The 24,283-nt window shown below is 48.0% G+C and overlaps 1 protein-coding gene across 4 annotated transcripts in view; it reads right to left on the reverse strand.

Annotated features, from left to right (window-relative positions):
• CRACR2A (calcium release activated channel regulator 2A) overlaps positions 1–24,283 on the reverse strand; it is a 136,072-nt gene that overhangs the window by 52,180 nt on the left and 59,609 nt on the right. For all 4 annotated transcript variants that reach the window (XM_027074070.2, XM_027074069.2, XM_053225733.1 and 1 more), the window contains 3 exons: positions 15,831–15,942; positions 14,532–14,715; positions 10,871–11,017 (listed from right to left, as the gene is read on the reverse strand). In XM_027074070.2, the coding sequence (XP_026929871.1) occupies positions 10,871–11,017; positions 14,532–14,715; positions 15,831–15,942 (443 nt within the window). The remainder of the gene's footprint in view (positions 1–10,870; positions 11,018–14,531; positions 14,716–15,830; positions 15,943–24,283) is intronic.

Below are 24,283 nucleotides of genomic sequence, written 5' to 3' on the forward strand. Positions count from 1 at the left end.
GCACACCATATTCCTCCACCAAAGGAAAGAGGCAACCAATTACGTCTGCTTATTATATACATCTATATTGCCACAATTTCTAAAACCACTCATATTGCCTGATGCACACCTACACTTTTTAGTCTTCTCTATGAGGATTTCCTCACCTATTCTAATCCTCACTGTCTCTTCTCTGAACTCTTAGAATATCAAATGTCTTTCAATGAACATATACTTTTAAAATCCTGAAAAACTGGGGCGCCTGCGTGGCTCAGTTGGTTAAGCATTTGACTTCAGCTCAAGTCATGATCTCACGGTTCGTGGGATTAAGCTCCACATCAGGCTCTGTGCTGACAGTGTGGAATCTGCTTGGGATTCTCTCTCTTCCTCTCTCTCTGCCCCTCCCCTGCTCATGCATGTTCTCTCTCTCTCTCTCAAAATAAATAAACATTAAAAAAAATAAATAAAATCCTCAAAAACTGTTTCACCTGGGTTTATGCTGTCTCAACTAGGTTAGGAAAACTCAGACATTTTTGTCACCCACAGGGTCTGTGCTCAAAATGTGAATGCTGAAAATGCGTATAAAATCAATTTAAGACTTGGGATACCTAACTCAGTAGCCCATGGAAGGACCATACTGGAGGAATACCAGATTCCAGAAGAACTGAAGAATTTCAGAATTGAAAGTTTCATCTGATCCAATCACCTATTTTCCCAGTGCTCAAATCCTTGCCACAATGTCCCCGCCATGTATTTACCCAAAGTAGGTTAAAACACCTCCAGCAATAGGGAACTTGGCTGGATCTCTAAACAGCTCTTTCATCTTTGGAATATTCTGACTCACAGAAATATATCTTTCTATGACCTTATCTCTCCTCTGCATAAAAACCCTTTATATATTTGAAAACAGCATTAAGACTTCAAGGGGTTGCTTGGGTTCATGCCATGCCTCTCCACTTTCTCCAACCACGTCTCACATGGACTTTCTTTTTCTTTTTTGTAAGTCCCCTCACCTTTCTCTTTACTTTTCTCTGAATGTGCCCTCATTTAGCTTCCTCAAGCCATGGAGCCCCAGACTGAATGCCCAGTGTATCAAGTCTGATTAGCAGAGTTTAGAGCTGGACTATACCTCTCTTGTTCTCGACACTGCATATCTATTCATGCAGCCTGAGAACACATTAACTTTTCTTGGCAGCCACATCACAGTTGATGAATGCTGAACCCGTTCGTCAACTAAAACCTCTAAATCTTAAGTCTGTGTGATTGTTTTTCTTTTAAAGATGGTGCTACTGAATCGTATCTCTTCCACCTTGTGTTTCTGTCACTGGCTTTTTGGACACCAGAACAAGAGCTCGGATGTAATTCTGTTAGATTCAGTCCATCTTTCCAGGCTGACATTATCTTAATAGATGCCAACTGGTCATCTAGTGTACTCAATGACCTTCCAAGCTTTGTTGGTATTTAAAAATTTCAGTCATAATGTAAGCTAAATAATATGTTGGTTTTGACAATTTAATTCATCTGAGAGTTATTCAGAAGAGTGTTTCTAATATAAAAACTGCTGTTTTTATATTATAGTATTATAGTAAAATAATTGTATTATAGTAAAAATAATATACTAGTAAGGTATCTACTTTTGGGAACCTATTAACCTTTGCTTTGTAGCCAAAAACATGATCAATGTTTGCATAACTTCCATGAGGAGAACGTGTATTCTACTGTGAGGTACACAGCTCTACATTTATCTCTTAAATTAAGCTTGCTGGTTGACAGTTTTAAATATTTTACATATATATTGTACTTTTTGCCTAATGTATCAAATCCTAGATAAGTTTGTTAAAATCCTCTAAAGTCTGTTTTTATCAAATTTTCTGTTTTTCTAAAAGTTTTTGCCTTATCTATTTTGTTGCTATGTTGTTTGATGCATAAAAGTTTGTATCTGTTGTATCTTCTTTGTGGATGGAACTTTTTTTATTACTACAAAATATTCGTCCTTATCTCTCCTTGTTTTTGCCATTGGTAAAAATATTGAAAGAGACAAGGGCAGCAATCTGGAATAGAGCTCTCTGAGCTATTAATAACTTGTGGGCATAAATATCCAGTTTATCTTCTATTAGTCATCCTTAAAACACTCCCCAACAACCCAGTGTTTATTTAATTATCCCCTGTCTGCTATCTGTGCCTAGTCATTTTGAGCTACAGGGGGAGGAGGGACAGAGAATAGGGAGATGAAAGGAAAGGAAGAGAAAGAGACATGAAGTCTCAGTGAGACAGAGAAACAAATGTAGGAAGAAGGCAGCAAAGGAGTCATGAGCACCAATATTTATTCTCGCTTTCTTGCTCTTTCTGTATAATGGCTGGATAGTGCCTCTAGCATATTCCAGTGTAGTCTAAGTTATAATCCCCCTGCTGACAGCTATGGTTGTCTCAGAATTCATTAGACCCAGAGTAAAAAGGCTGTGGTTCAAATCCTGATTTTGATATCTACAAGCTTTCTGGCCTTGGATAAGTCACATATCCTCAGTGGGCCTGAGGTTTTCTGTATCTGGAAAATCAGATGGTTAATACCTACTTTATAGAGAAGTTGTGAGGTTTAAATAAGATAATGCATGTGGAATTATTTAGCACAATAGGGAGCAGATAGTATGCATTTAATACATTCTAAGTAAATGAGTTCTCTGATTCTCCAGGGGTTTTTGACACCCTTTTGAGAGCTGCTGCTTTCTAATTCCTTCAAATTTCAGCCAAGGGGCAAGTAGAGACTGAAGGGGAATGATGCAGCAACAGGGGTGTGAGAGAATAGGGCAACATCAGGGAACAGAAGACTTGGGGAAGGACAAGACCTGAGGTGGCTCAGGAGAGAAGACAAAGCATGGAAGGAGGGAGACATCAACATTAAGTACTTGTTAAGCTCTTTGTAAAGTAACACTCTAGGTAAAATAATTTAGATTTATGGAATGGGCTCTGTACACCAGGACTTTAGCATCTAAGAACACCAAGTCCGACGCTAACATGGCATAGAGGAAAGGAACGGAAGAAGAAGCCATATACTGTGGAGTAGACCCCACCCTGCTATGCCTTCCTGGGCTCTGGCTGATAATAACTCTGTGACCAGAGAGCCCTTCCTGGAAGGAAGTGGACAAAGTCCCTTACTCTAGTAGTGTGGAGGATGACAGAGTTCTCTGGGAACAAGTTAAGAGGGGCTGAGTCCAGAAAAGGGAGATTTTCAACTGTGAAGGGAAGAAGCAACAATTATATACTGAGGATACCATAGGGCATGATAGATATGAAAGAACGAGTCCCAGTGAAAGCCAGGATGAAAAGCCCAGGTCCAGCATAGTGGGCAGAATGCCACCCAGGGTGTCTAACTGTAGAAGATGCCCCTTGTCTAAAGGAGGCCCTTAAGCGTGTGTGTGCATATACACATGTGTGTGATATTGAAGATTTAGGGTGGGATGTGGGGGAAGGAAGTAGGGGTGGGGATTATAGTGATTCTCATGTAAGTACAAGGCTTAGGTTCAGAGAGACCTTTACAGATTATTTGCAGGGAATTGGAAGGCGAGATGTAGTTAGCAATTAACTTACCCTGCCAGGTTCCCACAGGGACTGTGAAAATTAATTAACCTTCACAAAGTGATTTGCACACTGAGAGTTAAGGTACCACACTGGAGGAAAGCATTAATACTCAGTACCACTGGGGTTCCAGCTATTGACACACGGGCCAAGGCCTTCCTACTATAGAATACTGCTGGTCAAAATATCTCTTTCCCGTTCCCTCGTTCCTTTTTGCCTGCACTTAGGAACGGAATCCCTTCAGATTTCAGAGGGTCTCAGAAAGTCATCTGGTTAACCTTCTAGATTCTAGGCAGGAGGTGCTGAAATCATTTCAGGAAAAAGGTAGCTTCTTCTTTCCCTAAACGGTGTAGTCTTGACCTTGGACAAATGGCATTTTTCTACACTTTCAATAAATTTCAGAAGCTTGAACTCAAGGCAGAACTTAGAAATGTCTCTGGCCTTGGAGACTAACCATTCTGATTTCACGTGTCTCCATGTGGGCGGGCAGTGGTCTGATCAGTATGTCTCTTAGTTTGCACAATCTGGTGAAAGGCAGATGTGAAGAGAGGAAGAATCCCCCTCCTCATCATAGACTGAGCTTAACATGAAGAAAATGAGGGTCAAAGCAAGGAAGTAACCTGTCTGTGGGCATCTGGATAGTCCAGGTCTGAGTACAGGGGAGAAGCCAGGCCTTGAGTCCCAGTCTCCTGTTCCATCCATGACACCACAGTGTCTTCCCAAGCATCCTGAGTGTCTACACTGGTAACTCCATACATTTGTGCTCAGGATCATCAACAATCCAAATCCCATCTGGAGTCTTTCGATTGTAGAGTGAGTGTGAACCAGAGTAGGTGCCCCCACCAGGGCTGGAGAAGGCCAAGATCACCAGAAGGGCCTGACCCTTTTTCCCATGTCTCCCACCCATCTCCCCCATGTGTACTGAGCACAGAGTGAAGATCCTGGGCCGGAAAATTCTCAAGGAGTCTGCTATTTGCCAGAGAAGAAAATGGAAGCACGTTCAGGCGAAGCCTACTTAGTGGCTGGGATGAGAAAGGTACATGAGGGATTCAGGCTCACCGCTGCCCCCTGCCACCTGCTTCAGGCAGCTGCAGTCTCCAGACAGCAAAGAGAATTCTTACTAGAAAAATCTTCAGAGTCTCTCTCAGTCTCTCTAACTGCCTCCCTCTCTCTGTCTCTGTGTCTGTCTCTGTGTCTGTTTGTCTGTCTCTGTCACACGCACACACACACACATGACTGGAGTGGAGCTGAATGAGGGGAAAACATCAGAATTTGTACATAATTCTGCAGGCTCTATAATTGCCAATTGGATTTTCAAGATGGATGGTTTCTCCCTAATTAGATTCTCCTGCCTTGTATAAACCAACTTTGCTGCTTTATCCCATCCTATAAAGCAACCCATTCTTGATTAGTCAGGTTTACAAATCATGCCCAGGGTGTACACAGAGCACAAACAGTCCTCACCTTTCAATCTGCTCTCAGATAAAAATGTGCTTCTGCCTCAGATAATAATATACCAATAAAAAACATGTGCCTGACTAAGCCATAGCATCATTACCTAGAGCCCTCACCAAAAACTTATCTTCACCTTAAGAAAGAGACTAAAATCCCAGACTGGAAGGGCACCCTGGATCGTGCTTTTTGCAGACTGATACATTTTGGAAAAATGTAGAGGCTAGAGCAGCATTTTTTCAAAGTGCTGGGGCACCTGAGTGGCTCAGTCGGTTAAGTGTCTGACTCAGGCTTAGGTCATGATCTCACGGTTCGTGGGTTCAAGCCCCATGTCGGGCTCTGTGCTGACAGCTCAGAGCCTGAAGCCTGTTTCAGATTCTATGTCTCCCTCTCTCTCTGCCCCTCCTTTGCTTGCACACGTGCTCTCTCTCTCTCTCTCTCTCTCAAAAATAAAATAAACACTAAAAAAAAAATTTAAAGTGTGGTGTGTAGCCTGCGTGCATCAGAACCACTGGGATGTATGCTAAGATGAACATTCTTGGGCTCCCTCCCCAAGACATACTGATCTAAACTCTCTGGGGGAGAGACCTAAGAATCTACCTTTAACCAAGATCCTCTTGTAATTCTGAAGGAAGCTAACATTGGAGAACCATGCAGATAAAGTCCTTCACAGATGGAATGTAAGGGCCACAGGCCATTTATATGCTGCAGTATTTGCTGCCATATCTGGAGGCAAGGCCAAGGAAACAATGACTCCCTCTTCCCCCAGAGACTCCCATGTCCCTGAAGCTTCATATCATAGAATCCCAGTTCTCAGGCTTATGTCAGAGCAGCAGGTATCATAGCTGAGACTGTCAGGCTATGAGACACATTCCCTCCTGGTCTGAACACTGTCCCAGAACCCAGGGAAATCACTCTGGACAGAAAGTGCCTAGAGAATGGCTGGGCAGGGGATGCAACTTAAGGGCCCCCATGCCCTCAAGAAGCTGCATGAGGCCTGACTCAGTTGGATGAGAAAGAATGTACAGATGAGGAACTGATTCCAATGTGGCCCTGGTGGGTGCTGATAAGTTTGTCAAAGCCAAGTGTGGTCCACCAGTGATGTGAAATAGGCAGCCTGGGTGGCCTTCCAGGCTACTGAGCTGCAGACGACTGAGTAAGCAGAGCACAGCCACGACCTGCCTTTGATCTAGAAAGCACTTTTCTTCCAAGAGTTCAAAGCACTCTCCAGACACCACCTAATTCATCCTTACCCTCAGCCTCAGGATTAGATCCTGGTAAGGGGCCAATCAAGTCCATGCATCCAGCAGATTCCAACCCTGGTCAAAAGTCAGAATTCCTAAGGATATTTTTTCAATGCAGACGTTGAGCCCCCAACCCAGCCCAAATAAATCAGACTTTCCTGGGTGGGGCCCTAACTTCCACTAGTGATTCTGGCAAAAGGCCTGAATCTATTGCTGCCTCTAGACAGTATCGCTCTCCATCCCCTGGAAAGCTGAAGCTTCCCCCCCCCCGCCCGGCCGCCCAGGAAAAGGTGATTGGGAAGATGTTTTCCATGGCAAAGCACTTCATAATTCTGATAGCCAGAAGTTCTTCCAAAGCCTAAGCCATATTAATCATGCTAAATGTGAAGTTCTCTGAACTTCTGCGCAGTGGACCAAGGAGCGTGGCTCCATTCGTCTGGCCTCCACTTCCTAAGAGAGATGTGGAGGCTCCTGTAGGTTCTGAAGTTCAACAGGAGAACTGGGCTTTGGCCCCAGGTTTGTGCATTTGACCATGTCCCCACCTTGCCCCATGGGCCGTGGCTTCTTCCCAGTGAACATGCAACAGAGTCGAACATTGTATCAAAGATCTGACTCAAGCTCCACTCCAAGGAACAAGGGGTGAGAGACTGAGTGCTCCCAGACTTGCCTTTTCCCCCTATTCCCAATATACAGATTGTAAAAACAATCCAGGGCAGTGAGGTAAGGAGGGCCCCTGGTCTCCTGACACCAGCTCTCAGGAGCTTTCCCTAGGTGCTCAGGCCGGCTGCACAGCCCTCCCTCCCAGAAGCCAGAGCAGACCTGGTTCACTCACTGCAGCAGAACTGAATCCCTGAGGGACATGACTCAGCCTGGGGAGCTGGGACAGGACCCTCCCCCCGCCCCCACCAGTCAGTCCCATGTTCTCTGGGCTCCACAGGAGGGATAAACAAGGTGTGTGGTTTGGAAAAGGAGGAGGAAGCAAAAGCCTCTGCTGCCTATGTCAGCGCTGTCTAGCGTTTCAACGGTACGAATTCTCTGGTTGGCTTTGTTGCAGAATTTTTATGAGCATGAGCTCGACCTTATCAGTGCGATCATAAACTCCTCAAGATGAGGACTCTGTGTTCTATTTGCCTAACTCAGAGCCTGGCACAGAGTAAGTGCTTGTTAAGGCGAGCTACGAGGACACCCTGTGTCCTGGGTGCCTAGCCTGGGGGGGAGGGGACACACAGTGGCAATGACTTGAGCCATGTCTGGGACAGGCGTTCGTTGGCCTTGTGGAGTCAACATGTTATACCCCACACTGAAAAACCAGTTGCGGAGGAGACTGGGAGGGGTTCAGACCGTCCTCAGGATCCCCCCGACTCCAGCCTGAATCGGGCCATTCCGAGAGCTTCCATTCTCCCCCCTCACTGATGCCTGGACATGCCCCTCCCGCACACATCCCCAAACCTCCAAATTCATCTCCTCGATGATGTCTCAGAATCACTTAACCTCACCCTGGGCTATTCGTCAAGCCTCCCATTGAAATAGTCTATACATTATCGGGATTTCCTGTTTGCTTGTTTGACAGCTGAGCTGCAAGAGCCCCTGTAGATCAGCTGCTTCAGTCACAACCCAGAAGCCCTGATGTGATCAACCTTTCTGGTTTCTTTAACAGAAGACAAGAGAATAAAAGAGGCTCTAATAGAGAATATCAGAGTACATCACATGCAGGAAGCATGAGCTCCATTTCAGGAAATGTTCAGTTACCCACACACAGAAGTGTATGCGAGTTGCAAAGTCAAATGCATTTCTTCTGGTGACTCACAATCACAAAAAGTGAGAAAAACACCACACCTATTTTCTCAGGTCACCAGGGAGGACACCGACACACAGAGAGATAAAGCAAGCTGCCCAAGGTCACATGTCTGGTCAGTGGCAGTGCCTGGGCAAGAGCTTGGGTTTCTCCTGAGCGATTTTGGTGCTCTGCTCACTACAGCCTGCGGTCTCTGGTTCTGCACCCAGAGAACACCCCTGAGGTGGGCTAGGGAGCTCCGGGGACCCCTAATCCTACCACAGCTCTCCAGCCAGGAGGGGGCTTCCATCGGCTGACCCAGGGCAGATGCACCTGGCAGGGATAATCCACTGGAACCTTTGGCTGAGCTAGTTTTGCACATGCAGCCAAGAGTGACCTTGGCTTTCATCTCAAGAACTCTTGGTCATTAAATGAGGGCAAAAGCACTAAACGAGGTCACTTTAAGATGAATGTGAGGGCTAACCAGCTCTGAAACAAGTCAAGAGCGCTGGCCTCTCCCTGTGGGAGTGCAGGCCAGCAGAGAAGCATCCTACAGTGAAGATTCCAGGCCATGAGCTGGGTCGCTGCCTGCCCATTCAGGCTGTGACTCCTCTCACCTTCCTTAGAGAAAAGAGCACCCTCTTCTCTGGGAGGCACCACCTGACTTTTTCTGTAGCTCCTCAGGGTGAGCAACGCTGGGGTCAGAGAAAAGTGGGGTTGCAGGGAGAGTCAGAAACTAAAACAGCCCCTTATTTTAGTGGTGAGAAAACCATAGCTCAGAGAGACCAAAAGATTTGAGCAAGGTCACAGAGCTAGCTGGTTGGAGAGCCACACATAACTTCAATCCAGAGCTCCTGATTCCCAGCTCCCCACTTCTCAGACCCACACACAAAGCATCTGGGTATCTTGTTACAATGCAGAATCAGTAGGGTTGGGGTGAGACCTGAGGTTCTGCATCCCAAAGAAAGTTCTAGGTGATGCCAATGCTACTGGCTGTATACCATGTTGTCTGGAAGGGTAAAGGGATCTTTAAACCTCACCACTGGTCATATCCAGGCTCAAACTCTTCACTTTAACCAGGCAAATCCTCTAATACTGACAAACATACTTATTTAAAATGGTAAGTATTATTATTTTAACATCCTTTGAATACTTATTATGTGCCAGTATTTTATTATCATCCCTATCTTACACATAAGGAAGCTGAGACTCAGAGAGGTTAAGTAACTTAGCCTGAGTCACACAGCTATTAAGGAGCAAAGCCAAGATGCAAACTCAGATCTGCCTGAGTCACAACTTAATCAGCTAAAAACTATATAGAAGTATACTCTCAATCCTTCTTTTCTCTGAGCCTTGGGGCCTCTGCCCAGAATATTCATAACACTCCTCCAGCCAAACTGTGCTTTCCCCGGTATTATTTGGCCACAATTTTTTCATAACTCAGGCTCTTAAAGGTCCTTTTTTCCAGACCTGTGTATACCTGGTGGACCCCAACAAGTAATTTTTAGAGTTGATCTGGGGGTGACACAAGATGTGAAGGAGTTCAGGGCAATGTATGGACAACTGATCTACACAGTAAGACACAGACATGTGGTGGTCTCTTTCTAAATCAGGGGCTTGCGTGATTTCCCCAGGGCCATGTCAGTATAGACTCTGAAGCCCCGCCCCCAGGGCGTGGTGCTGGGCACCAGGAGCTTTGCAAGGAGGGGCCTGTGGTCTGCATTAGGACTGTTGAGGCTGCCCATGCCATAGGAGTGATTTTTGGGCAGGGACAAGAGCATGTGCAGTCACCCGGAGGACCACTTCAGTGCTGCCCAAACCCAGCCCGGTACTTCGGCTACACCTTCAGGATTAGGAACCATTCTTGGTTACACCAGGCTTCACAAAATGTGAGCTCACTGCTGTAACGTACACTTGATGAGTAGGGACAAGTGTGGTACCCCAATGGCACACCATTCTCACAGGTGGACGAGCATTTATGTGGCCCCACGGCTGTGGCACAAGGCTGACTCAGGTTGGCTTCAGGTTCATGCTGGGATGCTTTCTCCAAGCAAAGGGGGAGCACTAGAAACCACTAGTTACTGCAGAGGCCCTGGTGGCCAGGAGATGGCAGGAGAGACATGAGGGTGTGATGCTCCCGACAGTGGTCAGGATGGTACTCAGTGGGACCAAGGGCAGGTCTAGAGCTGGGGCGGGGGGGGGGGGGGGGAGAGCCGGGCTGTGGAACCCTCCCTGTGCAGTCTCAGGGGCCAGGCTATCTCACCCTGAATGCTGGCCCTGCCACTTACAAGCTGTATGTCCTGGGGCCTGTCATTCACCTTTCAGTACCTCGATTTCCATATCTATAAAGTGTGAGTAACAGTGAATAGTCCAGGGGGCACCTGGGTGGCTCAGTCAGTTAAGCATCTGAGTCTTGATTTCGGCTCAGGCCATGATGTCACAGTTTGTGGGATCGAGCCCTGCGTGGGGCTCTGTGCTGACAGCGAGGAGCCTGCTTAGAATTCTCTCTCTCCCTGTCTCTCTGCCCCTCCCCTGCTCTCTCAGTCTCCACCCCTCCCCCAGTCACTTATGCTCTCTGTCTCTCAAAATAAATAAATGCACTTGAAAAAAATACAGTGAATGGTCCAAATGAGGTGGTGTGCATATTTAGAATGGTGCCTAGCATATGTTGAGGGCCTGATAAAAGTGAGCAAGGGCTTGACAGTATCTATATATCATGGCCGCCATAGGGCCCGGGCCCCACTCTGGCAGACAGTGACAAGGAGGCTTCATGGAATATGAGAAAGCGCACCTTCTGCTTCTGTTTGCCACACATAGGAACAGAGAATGGCTGAGGCTGGGTACTCACTTTTTCAGGGCGCACTCCAGTTCATTCTTCTCTTCATGAGCTTCCTGGAGCTGAGAGAAGGTCCTGGTCAGGAAGTCCTCGAAGTTGGACAGTAAGTGAGGCTCGTCCTTCTTCAGCTGCAGCCAGACTTGCTTGATATCACTTTCACTGCGACAGAAAGGGGGACACTGATGTCAGAGCATGCAAACACTGAGCTTCCCAGATGTGAAAGTGACAGCCAGAACACCGTTGTCATGATCATGACAGGAGTGGCTAGCATGTATTGAGTGCCTCCTGTATGCTAGGTACTCTATGTACATCGGCCTATTTGACCCTCACAGTAACCTACCAGGCTGGTGCTCTACTACCCCCGGAAGAGGGTGAGGTGAGCTGTCTCAGATCACTCAGCTGCTGAATGACAGAGTCAAGAGTCAAACTCAGGCTGTCTGGCTTCTGTCCTCGCCTCCTTAACCGCACCCTCCACTGCTTCCACGCTCTGGTTTCCCCAGGGGCTGGTGGTGCTGACTGTGCAAGGCCACGTGCTGGGAGCATCTCAGAATGTCAGGAAGAAGAGAGAGGACAGGAGCCTGGTGCATGTGAGGACAAATGCCATGGAGCTACAGGAGAGAGCCTGTCGCCCCAGGAAGGACGGTCCTCACAGCTGGGAGGTAAAGACATGCCATCTGATGGATGGCAGAAAGCAATTGTCACTGCGGGGAATGGAGGAGAATATGCAGCACCCCACTGGGGTCTGGTGGCACCAGGAATGAGTGACAGGAGAAAGGAAGGGAAGGTGCAAATCTGCAGGATGTGTGTGCACACAGGGCAAGACCAGTAGAAAGTTGGCAGGGAGGCGGGCAGGCAGAGAGATAAAGACACAGAGTGACATGTCCAGAGCCACTGCCACCCCCACTGCCCCTGGCTAAGAGGCACACAGGGCAGGTGTGCACTGGAGAGCAGGAGAGACTCACAGGGCCACACTGATCAGTGACGGGAGGACGGAGGCAGTGGCACACCCCGCGGACCATGCTCTCCCTCTCTGGAGAAACAGCCGACCATCAAACTGAGCCAGAACAGCGGTCCAACCTGTAACCCATGAAATTCTAAAACCACCATGATCTGAGGGGAGCTACAACCAGGAACCCTCAGGATAAAGAATAAGATCCTTTGTTCTTGTGTAACAAGTGCTATATTTGAGAAGCTTGCCTGAGAAGTGACATTTGAAGGGTGCCTGGGTGGCTCAGTTAGTGAAGAATCTGACTTTGGCTCAGGTCATGATCTCGTGGCTCATGGGTTCAAGCCCTGCGTCAGGCTCTGTGCTGACACCTTAGAGCCTGGAGCTGGCTATGGATTCTGTCTCCCTCTCTCTCTGCCCCTCCCCTGCTCACACACTCTCTCTCAAAAATAAATAAACATTAAATTTTTTTAATGTTTAAAAAACAAGTGACATTTGACAGTGCATGTTAGCCATGTGCCTGGGGCACAGATATGGGACAGCCAATCGGCTAGAGCCTCCAGTAAGATTTGCAGACCCACACGACCCTCTTCCAAAGCTCTTTGAACCACTTACTCATGGCCACATCACTCCCTTCCAGATTTCTGGAGAAGGGACAAATCTGTCAATTCTTGATGAAAAATAAGCCAAGGCCCTTAAACTGCCAAATCACTCAGCCAACTGGACAACTGAGAAAAGCTGGGAGTCCAGACGTCCAGCCTACTGCTTCTGCTCCTGGTGGAAGGGGCTAGGGGTGCAGGGCTAGAAGAGACCCTGGGAGGTCAGCTGACCCATCTGCCTGCTTCCAGAACAACACACAAGCTATTCTGGAGCGTGAAATCTTGGAAGACCTCTGAAGTCTTCACAGCCTCCTCTGTTTCCTCATCTGGGGCCCCGTGGTCTTGACACCCCCCTCATGCAGCAACATGAGCCTTCTGCCTTTTGTTTAGCTTCCACAGGGATGGAAGGTGCTGGCCACCGTCTTCTACATACCAATGTCTGTGACCACTGTGGAAACCCTCCCTTGAGCCTTCCCAGGATGCCTCATGCTGGCTCAGTTCTGCATTGGCCTCTGACACGAGCCCTCGGGGTAACATTGGGTAGACTGGTTTGAGAGCCTGGCCAGGAAGGGGGCTTCCCCAGAAGGAATGGGTGGATGGAGAAGTGCCTCTCTTTCATGACGGTTCCTCGGCTCACCCACACCACCCTCCTCCCCCCCGCCAGGAAGAGGCTTCACAGGGTCACCGGCAGTGGTCGCTGTGCCTCTTACCCCTAGAGGATCTGAGTCTGGTCTCTGTCTCATGCACTTCCCACCCACCTGCACACCCACGTGCCCCAGCCGACGCCCAGAAGATCTGCCCCTGCTGCTGCCCCTGCTGCTGGGGTCAAACATGCTTCCCCACCCCCACCAAGCCTCTCACCAGGATCTCTCCTAGGCTTTTGCCAGCCTTTCTCAACTCTGACACAGTCTATCAAATCATTTGCTCAAAATTCCACAGAGCTGCAGATCTTTTTTCTGGCCTGTGTGTTGTGTGCAGACCACTCCTTTCCTGCTTCCTCTTTATCATTCTCAATCCCAGTTCCTTCTCCTCCCAAGCCTGGGACACATCAGCTCCAATCATTAGGCCATTTTTACTCCCGGAACACATAGCCAACCCAGGACCGAGGGGACCCAGAAACGGAAAGGCAAAATGCAATGGGAAAAGGGAGAAGAAAGTTATTCCACGTTTTTCAGGCCACTGGTTTCCACCAGCTACATCACATTTTATTTTATTTTATTTTATTTTGTTTTATTTTATTTTATTTTAATTATTTTATCCTATTTTTATCTCATTTCATTTTTTTTTAAGTTTATTTATTTGAGACAGAGCATGAGCAGGGGAGGGGCAGAGAGAGAGGGAGACAGAATCTGAAGCAGGCTCCAGGCTCTGAGCTATCAGCACAGAGCCCAACATGGGGCTCATGAGATCATGACCTGAGCTGAAGTTGGCCGCCCAACCAACTGAGCTACCCAGGCGGGCCCACTGCATTTCATTTTAAATGTCAGGGCTTAGATAAATTTTGGGGGGGAAATGGGGGATTATGTTTTATTTGAAGTTCCAGCCATCTGAAATTTTCAGCCGAGCTATTGATTATCCAAGTAGTGGGCTGGTACAAATGGGTTCACTTCCTGCCTCAGTTTCCTGATGGTTAGGTTCGGCTCAGGGATACAGTGTGCAAATGCTTGCACGTAAGGTACCTTTGGCAGGAGCACAGCACCGTGGGGCTGGCTGCGATGCCCCAGGGCTGGCTTTGGGGGAGGTGGAAATACTGACAGGCTGGTGGTGACCGGAAGCCTCAGCAAAACACACTGAGAAACCCTCCAGGCCCGGCACGCCCCGTGCTGCACAGCACTCCTCATGGAACCAAGGACCATGCTGACGACGTAGGGTAGAAGTGAGGAGAGTGGGAGAAGAGAGGCCTAGCAGTGTTTCCCATGAGACAGTGTAACAGCAGACACAGAGCCCCTGGTCCATGGCGCACAGACAGGGGTCTGCCAAGGGCAGGGGGTACGGAACAAGCCTCCTCGCTGGCAGCCCAGCACCTGGGGCCTGGCTGAGTGCTTAACAAACTTTAATGGTGCACAGGGCAGACGAAGGGGCTGCTCCTAGGCTGGGCTCCATTCCCCAAATCACTGTCATCACTTACTCCTCGGAAACCTTCTGGGCTCCAAGTTTGTCCATCAGTGTTTGGAACTGAGTCTCCTCATCTTCATCCATGCCGCCCGCATGTTCTTCCCCTCTGGACTGATATACCTTCTCTTCCTGGAGCCGTTCAACCTGCTCGCCTGCATCTTCCTGACCTGGCTTATTCTGGCTGAAGAAGAAGTGGCCTATAGGATGCACAGCACAAGGATCTGAATTAGGCAATATGCACCTGGGAAGACCTTATCATTCTTAGTTGCCAGGAATCGTTTGGGGCTCCTCTGAGGGAAGAAAAAGGGAAACCCCCTCCAGCAAACATTCCTGGACACCAGCTCCTGGATTTGGGGTCTTCCCGTCTTCCATGAGATTCTGAGTGAGCTGCTACAACCTGGGAAAGGCAGAATGGATGACAGGACTGTGGCACCTTTGTGGCTCTCTGGCTTAGAGCTCATCTCTTCATTGGGTTCTTCTCTAAACAACAAGAGCCTCCCCTCCATCCATCTCCAGCAGGCTGACTGTGCTCCATATTACCATCTAGTCACTTCCCCCAGTGGCATCACTGAACTTCACATTTACAAGCAACATAACAGTTTTGGTGCACGTTCTCCATACTCATACTGTCTGTAATATACAGCAACCTGTCTTATGCTCCCAAGGCAGTTAGAAGCTCCTAGAGGTCAGGAAAGGCCTCAGATACTTCTAAACAAACTATATGGCACCTTATATGAGGCAGATGTGTGGTAAGACCTGCCTGCTGCCCAGTACTTGCTCTGATAAGTATCTGACCAGTATCTTATCTGATGGGATTTTTGGTTTCTTTATCTTGTTCATGAATCTCTGTCCTCCTTCCTCCTGGGTACTTTGAGAACCCTCTAGAAATTCCTCTGATAGCTGGTTCCCCTCACCCGGGAAGACTCAGCCAGACCCAGGCTGAAATGAGCCATGCAGCCATCCCACTTTGTTGTGAACTGGTGTCACAGAAAGGAAAGGAGACAAGGAGAGGCTGGAAATCTCATCTCGGCTCCCCTCTTACGTCAAGCCTTCTGCCCAAGCTCCCTTGCATTCCCCTTGCCCTTCTCAGGTGGGAGGGGATCTGGCAGAGACAGTGCAGTGGGCACTGAGAGAACAGTGGTGTGGACAGCTGGTGCGGACACCAGAAAAGAGGCCCAAATAATCTGGAGCCTGGAAACTTCAGGAGGACAGGGAAGCTTGTGCTACACAGACCCATGGGTGTGGTGTGGGAGGAGGCATGCACCTTACATAGCTTTATGTAGCTGGGGCCCCGGCATCCATCAGAACTTACTAAATCCAGTGGTGAATTCCTCTGGCGTCAGAAAGCCATTGCCATCAGCATCCAGGGCGTCAAACACATGCTCCAGTTCCTCCAGGCTGAGTGGTAACTCCTCATGGAGCCTCTGAAAACAATCCAGACGGCACTGGTTAACACTCGGATCGTCACAGAGGGCTGCCCTGGGAAGGCAGAGCTTTCTGCCAGAAATGTCCAGAGTGGGCCCTGGCCTACAAAAGACCCCATTACCATCCATCTTTCTCCTCCTTTGAATGTTACAACATTGACTATTTATTGGGTGCCTCCTAATGTGCTAGGCAATTTGCTAGGCGATCCATAAATAATAAATAATAAATAAATAAAATATTTATCAATATTTTTATAAACATGTATATTTGTACTGAATTCTCGTGGCAGCCCTCTAGGTGGGCATTATTATCTCCATTTTACAGGTTAAAGTTACCTGCCCAAAGGTCACCTAGCCAGTAAATAACAATGAGTAGTCAAATCTGGGGTCTGACTCCAAAACTGGCCCTCTTCACAGCCACAGAGGACCAGAACTGTACTGGACTGAATCCTGTGGGAGGATCACAGCCATGGGACATGGTGTTGTCAAGTTGAATGAGACTGTGAACATAAAGAACATGGCACAATGCCTGGCCCAGAGAAAGCATTTGGTAAAAGGTAGTGGGGGGGGGGGGGAGAGAGAGAGAGAGAGAGAATGAGAGTGATGGATCCACTGACCCACCAAGGCCCAGCAAGTGAATGGCAGAGCCAGGTTTCATGTCTAGTCCTTCCTGGTCTCCTCAGGCCCCTGTCCTCTGCCCTGGTACCTCCTCTACTGAGATGCAGGTATGGGTCACACCCTCAGGAGCCTTCCTGATGGAGGCCACCCACGTCCCAGGGCCCCGGCACCACATTTGTAAGTTTTGGCGGACACACATTTTGGTCCTTCAGCTCTGCGGGGGAAGCTGGATAAGCCCCCTTCTTCTGAGTGACCCCCACCCATCACACCAGGCTGTGCCCCACTTCTGCCCCCTACTGGCTGCCAACCAAAAAGATGTTAACTGTCACTGGCTTAAGGTGTCATTCCCCCAGGAGCATTTGTGTTCTAAGGGAGAATTGGACAAGATGGTGTGCAAGGAAGCTACATATAAGCACTGAACCTGAGCCCTGGCCTGGCTAGGGTCACAGAGGATGGGAGGGCAGGGACCAGCCCAAGGGATGAGGAGCAAGTGGCTGAGCTCCTGATGCTTCCCTCCGGCCTTCTGCCTGATGTGCAGTGGCCCCAGGCCAAGGCTAATTTGCATAGTTGAAGCAAGCGTAGTCTTATACCCTAATAATCTAAGTCTCCAAACAAGGACTCCCCAAGGGAGTTCATTATAGCCCAGCTGCCCCTCTCCTTCCTCCCGTTACCCAAGGGACAGGTGCACAAAATCGCCAGTATGCAAGTGACTGACAGCTGAAGACAATGAACACAGGGCTGTAGGAAGGAAGGTATATACCCCTCTGAACAATGAAAACGAGCCGGCAGGTGTGAAAGCCCATAACACAACTTGCGAGAACATTTGGCTTGATCCTATGGCAATCTTCTAGCTGATAAGCCATAAAGTTTAATTTGGCAGGTACTGCATTAAGGCAGACTGTGATGCATTACAAAGTGGAAAGACAGGATGATGTGGAAGCCATTTAGGAGAACTGAATTAAATATGAATGAGTTTTTTAGAAAGCAAGGGGAGTGAGCGTTTGTGCAGAGTCTAGAAGCGCATCTGCTCAGCACAGAGCAGAATCTCTGGCTTATCAACATCCATAAACCAGCTGTCTCAAAAGCCACAGTAAGAGTATGCGGGGTGAGGAGTGAGTCAATTTTGCAAGCAGGAAGTTTTATTAGCCCCATTTGAAACCAAAGGCATCACACGGGAGGTAGGGTGAAAACCCTTGCAAGTCTGGCCCTCTCCTTGGGGTAATCCTTCCTCCTCCCCACCATCACCATCAGCCTAGGATTGCTGGATCTGATCAGTGACGTGCCTCACATAGGACTGGAGCTACAAATGGGCTGCAAGAGGTCTGCCGACATTGGTGTGACCCTCAATTTGCCTTTCACTGAAGCCACCCCCACACGTGGGTACCTTTTCTCTCGAGGACGTGAACTGGGAAAAGCTGTTGAATATACACCACCTTAGGCTCTATTCCTGAATCTAACACAAATCCCTCCATCACCTAATCTCAGCCTCTCTTGTCTACAACTCAGGCTGGTTTCCTCTTTCTGCTGTCCGTGAACCTGGAGAAAGTGATATTAGATCTTCCAAGTAGTTCTTGCTCCTCCTGTCCTGGCAAATTAGTACTGAGTGCTTCTTCAGCCTTCTCTGCACGCTGCACCATGCACCATTCTTGACCCTCTCTTTGTTGGCCCTACTGGAAAAATTCTTTAGTCTCAATCACCATAATCACCTCTTATGTATCTTTGTTCTCAGGGCCTGCAGAGACATGTGAAACCAACTCATTCTGGTCTTGTTTCCTGGGCACCTGGTGCTGTCTACATTTTCAGCCAAGTGAGGTAAGCAGAGCAAAGAGGGACAGGATTATTCATTCCACTGATCGGAGAGCCTGCAAGGCTCTAGACTTGCCTAAAGTCACAGTGGAGACCAGCGCTGGGATTAAAGAGCTGATTTCTCATTTGGGGCTTCAGCTATAGTCAAAGTGTCCTCTGCTGTGTTCTTTCTAGAATTCCGTACTCAGCATTACCATGCCCTGCCTACCCACCTACTACCAAAAGTCTCTCTTGCCAGCAGCACCACATACTAGCCTTCCAGAGATCCTGTTTTTCACTTGTACTTCCATCTGGGAGGGCAGACGGGGGAGGGAGGAGGAATGGGGAGGAAGTCAGCTCACCCAATTCATGCTGCTGCTCTGTAAAACTCTGCAGCTCCTTCAAAGCCAGCCTCCCTCCACTGCCTTAAGTTAGCTCTGAACTCCTGTTTCATTCAGGCTCTGCAGCCCCTGGGGCAGGGCCAGGCTGTGCCTTCCCCTGAACACATTGCCTTCTTTTATCAGCTTGTAGTTATATACTGATAGACGCAATCAGTTGATGAATGTCTGCTCCTTCAGTGGACTAGGAGATCTGAGCCAGGGATTCTGTTCGTTTTTACTCACTATCGTGTTCTCAGGTAGCCCCATGCTGACCAACATGGAGTATTCAGATACTTGTTGAATGAATGAATGAATGAATGAACGGCTAAGGGTGATGGCAAGAGACACTGAACTCCTATCTAGGGAGCACTGGTCTGGACCTCTCATACTCCCAGTCCTGGCCAGCACTACTGCAGATTCTCAGCAAGGTCTTACAAACTGGACATTTTCCAAGACCAGGAATAGGAAGCAATTCTGCAGCAGCAGTGTAAAGGCCTGGGGCTCCCAAAACCATGGAAAAATGCCATCGTCTTCTACACTCTAGCCAGACCCCTGTATCTTCCTGGTCACCAGTCCAGTAACATGCTTCACACAGCTTAAAATGAATGGGTGCACAGCTTCAAACATGTCTGAGGAAAACTTATTAAAGAGAAAACCAGAAGAGATCCATCTTTATGGCCAGAATTAAAGTCTCCCTTCTTCTGGGGCTTCTACAGCATTCTGTTCAGACCTCTCTATTCCAGCACCAAAAACTCTCTTCTCTGTATCATAACTCAGCTACTCCAAACATCTTTATAAGGAGAATCCAAGGTCTGAGATGTGAGATTACCTTTATTCTGCTTTATGTTTTCACGTGCTTGTTTTGGGCTGAGTGTTTGGTATAGCCTAGGGTTTCTCAACCTTGGCACTACTGAAATCTTGGCATGGTTAATTCTTTGTTGGGTGACGAAGAGGGCACCATCCTGTGCCTTATAGGGTATGTAGCAGCATCCCTGACAATACCTAGTAGGTGCCAGTAACATCCCCCCATCTAGTTTCCATCGAAAATGTTTCCAGACATCACCGAACGTCCTCTAAGAAGCAAAATTGCCCCACTCATGTAGACTGGACACACACAACAATAGCACCAGCTGGATATGAGTGGAAGGCCCCCTCTTTAGCAGGTATGCCTTTTCTTTGTCCCTGAGGAGGGAGAGATGAGCACTTAAAGTCATAGTATGATGGTTTGGCTGGAAAATAGTACTGTGGCTCCTCAGAAAATTCAGAAACAGAACTACTGTATGGTCCAGCAATTTTCCTTCTGCACATATACCCCGAAGAATTGAAAGCAGGGACTCAGAGTATTTGCGCCCCCCTGTTCACAACAGCATCAGTCTCACACGAGGGTGTGAAGCAACCCAGGTGTCCGTCGATGAGCGAATGGATAAACAACCTGTAGTGCACAGGTACGATGAAATATTATCCAACCTTAAAAAGGCAGAAAATTCTGACACCTGTGACAACACGGATGAACCCTGAAGGCATTATGCCAAGTGAAACAAACCAGTCATAAAAGGAAAGACACCTGTGATCCGCTGATAGGAGGAACTTAGAGTAGTCAAATTCAAGAAGACAGAAAGCAGAATGGTGGTTGCCAGGGACTGTGGGGAGGAGTCCATGGAAGTTAGTGTTTAATGGGTACAGCGTTTCCATTTTGGAAGATGCAAACAGTTCTAAAGATGGCAGTGGGGATGGTTGCACAACATGAAGGTACTCAATACTGTTGAGCTGTACACGTACAAATGGTTAAGACAGTAAACTGTATGTTATGTGTATTTTGCCACAATTTTTAAAAATCACACTGTGGAGGACATATAGGGTACAAACCCCCAACCCCTGCTCCCAACACACACACACACACACACACACACACAAAGTGTATTTATGGAGGGATTTCCAGGTCCCAGTCTCAGGGCCAAGAGCTCTACATGCATACGCACATTTAATTCTTCTCTAACCCTGGGAGGTACTATAAATAATTCACAGATGAGGAACTATCGCCTAGAGGGTTTAAGAGGCTCACACAAACTCACATGCTGTTAAATTGCAGATTCAGGGCTAAAACTCAGTGCAATTTGCTATAAAAATCTTAGAGAGTCCAAAGTTAACCTAAACCAGGAATCAGCTAACTTTTTCTGTAGAAGACTAGGAAATACATATTTCAGGCTGGGCGGGCCTTTTGGTCTTTGTCACAGCTACTCACTCCTGCCACAAACATGAAGGCTGCCATGGGCAAGTTGTAAATGAATGAGCACAGCTGTGTTCCAACAAAACTTTACTCACACAAATAGCAATATTTGGTTTGCCAACTCTTAGATGATTCTTAACAGTGTGGCTAGTCTAGGAACTCTAGGCAGTGTTGGGAGGTAGGTACTTGGCATTGGTAGGTAATCATTTCACTTTGAAAAGTCAAGGAAGCAGGGGTTTTGAGGCTCTAGGTGTCTTCAGAGAGATCTTCTGCCCATACTGGCCCCCTCTCCCTCTCTGGGCTGAAGAAGTCCCTTCACACCCTTCCAGCCTGGCCTTCTCATGTCCCTCTGTCCCTATGAGGCAGGACTGACTTTCACTCGGGGTCCTCAGCCCCATGACTCTGCTTGTCTAGGGGCTGCACCAGACTCTGCCCTGCAAAGCAGTCTTCACCCCAATTCTGCCTGGAGCGATCCCCATGGAACCCAGTTTCCTCATAGAGGAGGGGGTGGGGTCTGAGGGGCCATGGGTGGAGCTGAGGTTTCTCAAACTGCTGCCTACAATCTGTTCACACAGGTTGATTCCAACACCGGCTGTCCCCGCAGTAGAACGTCCACATATGGAGCCCCAGCATAGGACAGCTTGCACCCTTGCCCTCAGTGCAGCCTGCCTCTGGTTCCTCCAGGTTTCTCCAGGGACCCCAAAGGAAAAAACTTCTCCTGGACCCTGCTCCTTTCCTTCTGTGGTCCCTGCTCTCTCAGAGTGGGCTGGCTCCATACTGCTGGGGCTCAGACCCTGCAGCAGTCTCCTTCCCCACCCGCACCCCCCCACCCCTACCTCTTGGATGGACACGAAGTCTTTCTCACCCACTGAAAATAGTTTTTTGTCCATCAGGACCAAGAAGAATAAGAGCACCAAGGGAGGAGCTTAACTCTCTCTTTTTCCTAAAGGACAGCAAGCCCTGCATGGTCTTGTTCTGACTCTGCTTCTTTACCCACCTCTTCCGGCCCCTGGATCTGCTCTCCCTCGGGTCCATGGCCTCACCTTCCTTGACAATCAGTTCTTGTTGTTGTTGTTGTTTTTTAAATATTTATTTATTTATTTATTTTGAGAGAGCGTGAGAGCACGTGGGAGAGGGGCAGAGAGAGGGAATTCCAAGCAGGCTCTGCACTGTCAGCACTGAGTCAGACACAGGGCTCGATCCCACAAACTGTGAGATCATGACCTGAGCGGAAATCAAGAGTTGGAGGCTTAACCGACCGAGCCGCCCGGGCACCCCTCAGTCCCTGCTTTAAAGGGCCTCTCCTGGTGGCTGAATTTTCGTGTGCATGCATAATCTGAGCTCTTCTTTCAGTTCCCATGAGGCCAGGCTGAGAACCAAAGGTGAGCAAGGTGGTAGTGTTCAGGTTCAAGGAGGTGACCACCAACCAAAGGGGTCACCTGGCAAAGCAGCTCCGTGAGGGAGTGACAAGGAACAGACAGATGTCTGTAGGTTCTCCCCAGGAGAGCCAAGGGGTACGTGGGGCTTCCACAGAGCATCCAGTGTTGATGATGTGTGGGTTGCTGTTCTCCACGTATCTCTTTCCAGCCCATCTTCCCCCAGATAGGACCCGAGAAAGCAGCAAAGAGATAGCGCTTAAGTGATGGGCCTTGTTCTTCCTTGATAGCACTTTCGGAGCCTACAGAACTGAAAATTTCAAATGCTTCACTGTCCACAGGTACACAGAAGCTTTGGAAAACAAAGTAGAAATAAAGGCCATGATGTGTAAGTATCCACTAGGTAGGATGTCTGCCCCCTTTTCCTCTTGCCTCGGTCACAATCAAGGACTGAGCAGGAATGTAGCTGAGTTGGTACCTCTGCAACTTGATGGTTATGACTTCATTCCGGGTCAGATACAAATGATTTCTTACAACTTACACTTTGCAGCTTAAATTCACCATGACTCTTCCTCCTTCAGTAAAGTGTGGGCTTCAGTGAAGGTTAATTGGGACACACACACACAGAGAAAGTGCTGAATTGCACCACGCATATGGCCCGGAGCTGACCATCAGTACATGTCAAATTCCCTTTTCTTTCCTTCCAGAAGGGACGATCAAAAGTTAAGTATGCCATTAAAACCACCACCACCAACCACCACAGACCTGTGAAGGACAATAATGAAGTTCACAGACAGGGTTTCCTCAAAGCACACAGAGTCTGGCCTTCCATGGAGAGTAAGACTTGGGTTGAGTTTCAGTGACAGAAATGTACTGGGGAGCCAAGTACTGACAACACAGATGGTCTGAGCTCTCTCGTGGGCTAAGCCTGTCCTGTCCTCCGGGTCTCTTCCCTCCATTCGTGCATCTATGGCATGGTGGAAGAGCTCTGGTAAAAGTCTGAAAACACCATCCTGTGGGGCCAGGGAAAGACCCACGGCCTTCACTTGGGTCACATGGCTCATCTCTTTGCAGCTCCCACATGTGAGCCCAGAAGGGGACTGAGCCCATGAGGGTCTACATTCCACTGCCCAACTTCACTGTATTCTGAAAAGCCAAATTTAAAAAAGAAAGCTTAGGGGTGCCTGGGTGGCTCAGTTGGTTGACCGTCCAACTCTTGATTTTGGCTCAGGTCATGATCTCACAGTTCGTGGGATTGAGCCCCGTGTTAGGCTCCATGCTGTCAGTGAGGATTCTCTCTCTCTCTCTCTCTCTCTCTCTCTCTCTCTGCCCCTCCCACATTCGTGCTCTCTCTCAAAATAAATAAATAAAATGAAAAAATAAAAAGAAGAAAACTTGACCATTGCAGGATTTTCTTGCAACAGCATGGCCATGCATCCCTCCCCAAGATGCTCTTGGCTGGAAAGAGCTGGAGAAGGGCTGAGTCCAGCTTGCTCTGGTGGAGCCTGCATCTTGTTTATGTCAGAGGACATCACGGCTGCAACATAACGGACTTAAGTAAGACACTCAGAAGAAGCTTTTGACACGAATGCTGGAAAGGCACTAGACCAGGGGTGGAAAACTATGCCCCAGGGTTATAAATCGGACCCCATCATCTGTTTTTTATGGCTAGTGAATTAAGAGTGGCTTTTACACTTTTATTATTTTTTATTCAAGGATAATTAGTATACCATGTTATATTAGTTTTGGGGGTGAGATATAATGTTAAATGGTTGGAAAAAATCAAAAGAAGACTATTTGGGGACACACAAAAATCATATAAAATTCAAATTTCAGTGTCCATAGAAGTTTCATTTGATCAGAGCCAAGCTCACCTGTGTACATATTGCCTATGTCAGCTCGTGCAGCAGCATGGCATTGAGTGGTTGTGATCGTGTACATGGCCCACAGAGCCT

Source organism: Acinonyx jubatus, chromosome B4, assembly GCF_027475565.1.
Source record: "Acinonyx jubatus isolate Ajub_Pintada_27869175 chromosome B4, VMU_Ajub_asm_v1.0, whole genome shotgun sequence".
NCBI classification, from domain to species: domain Eukaryota; kingdom Metazoa; phylum Chordata; class Mammalia; order Carnivora; family Felidae; genus Acinonyx; species Acinonyx jubatus.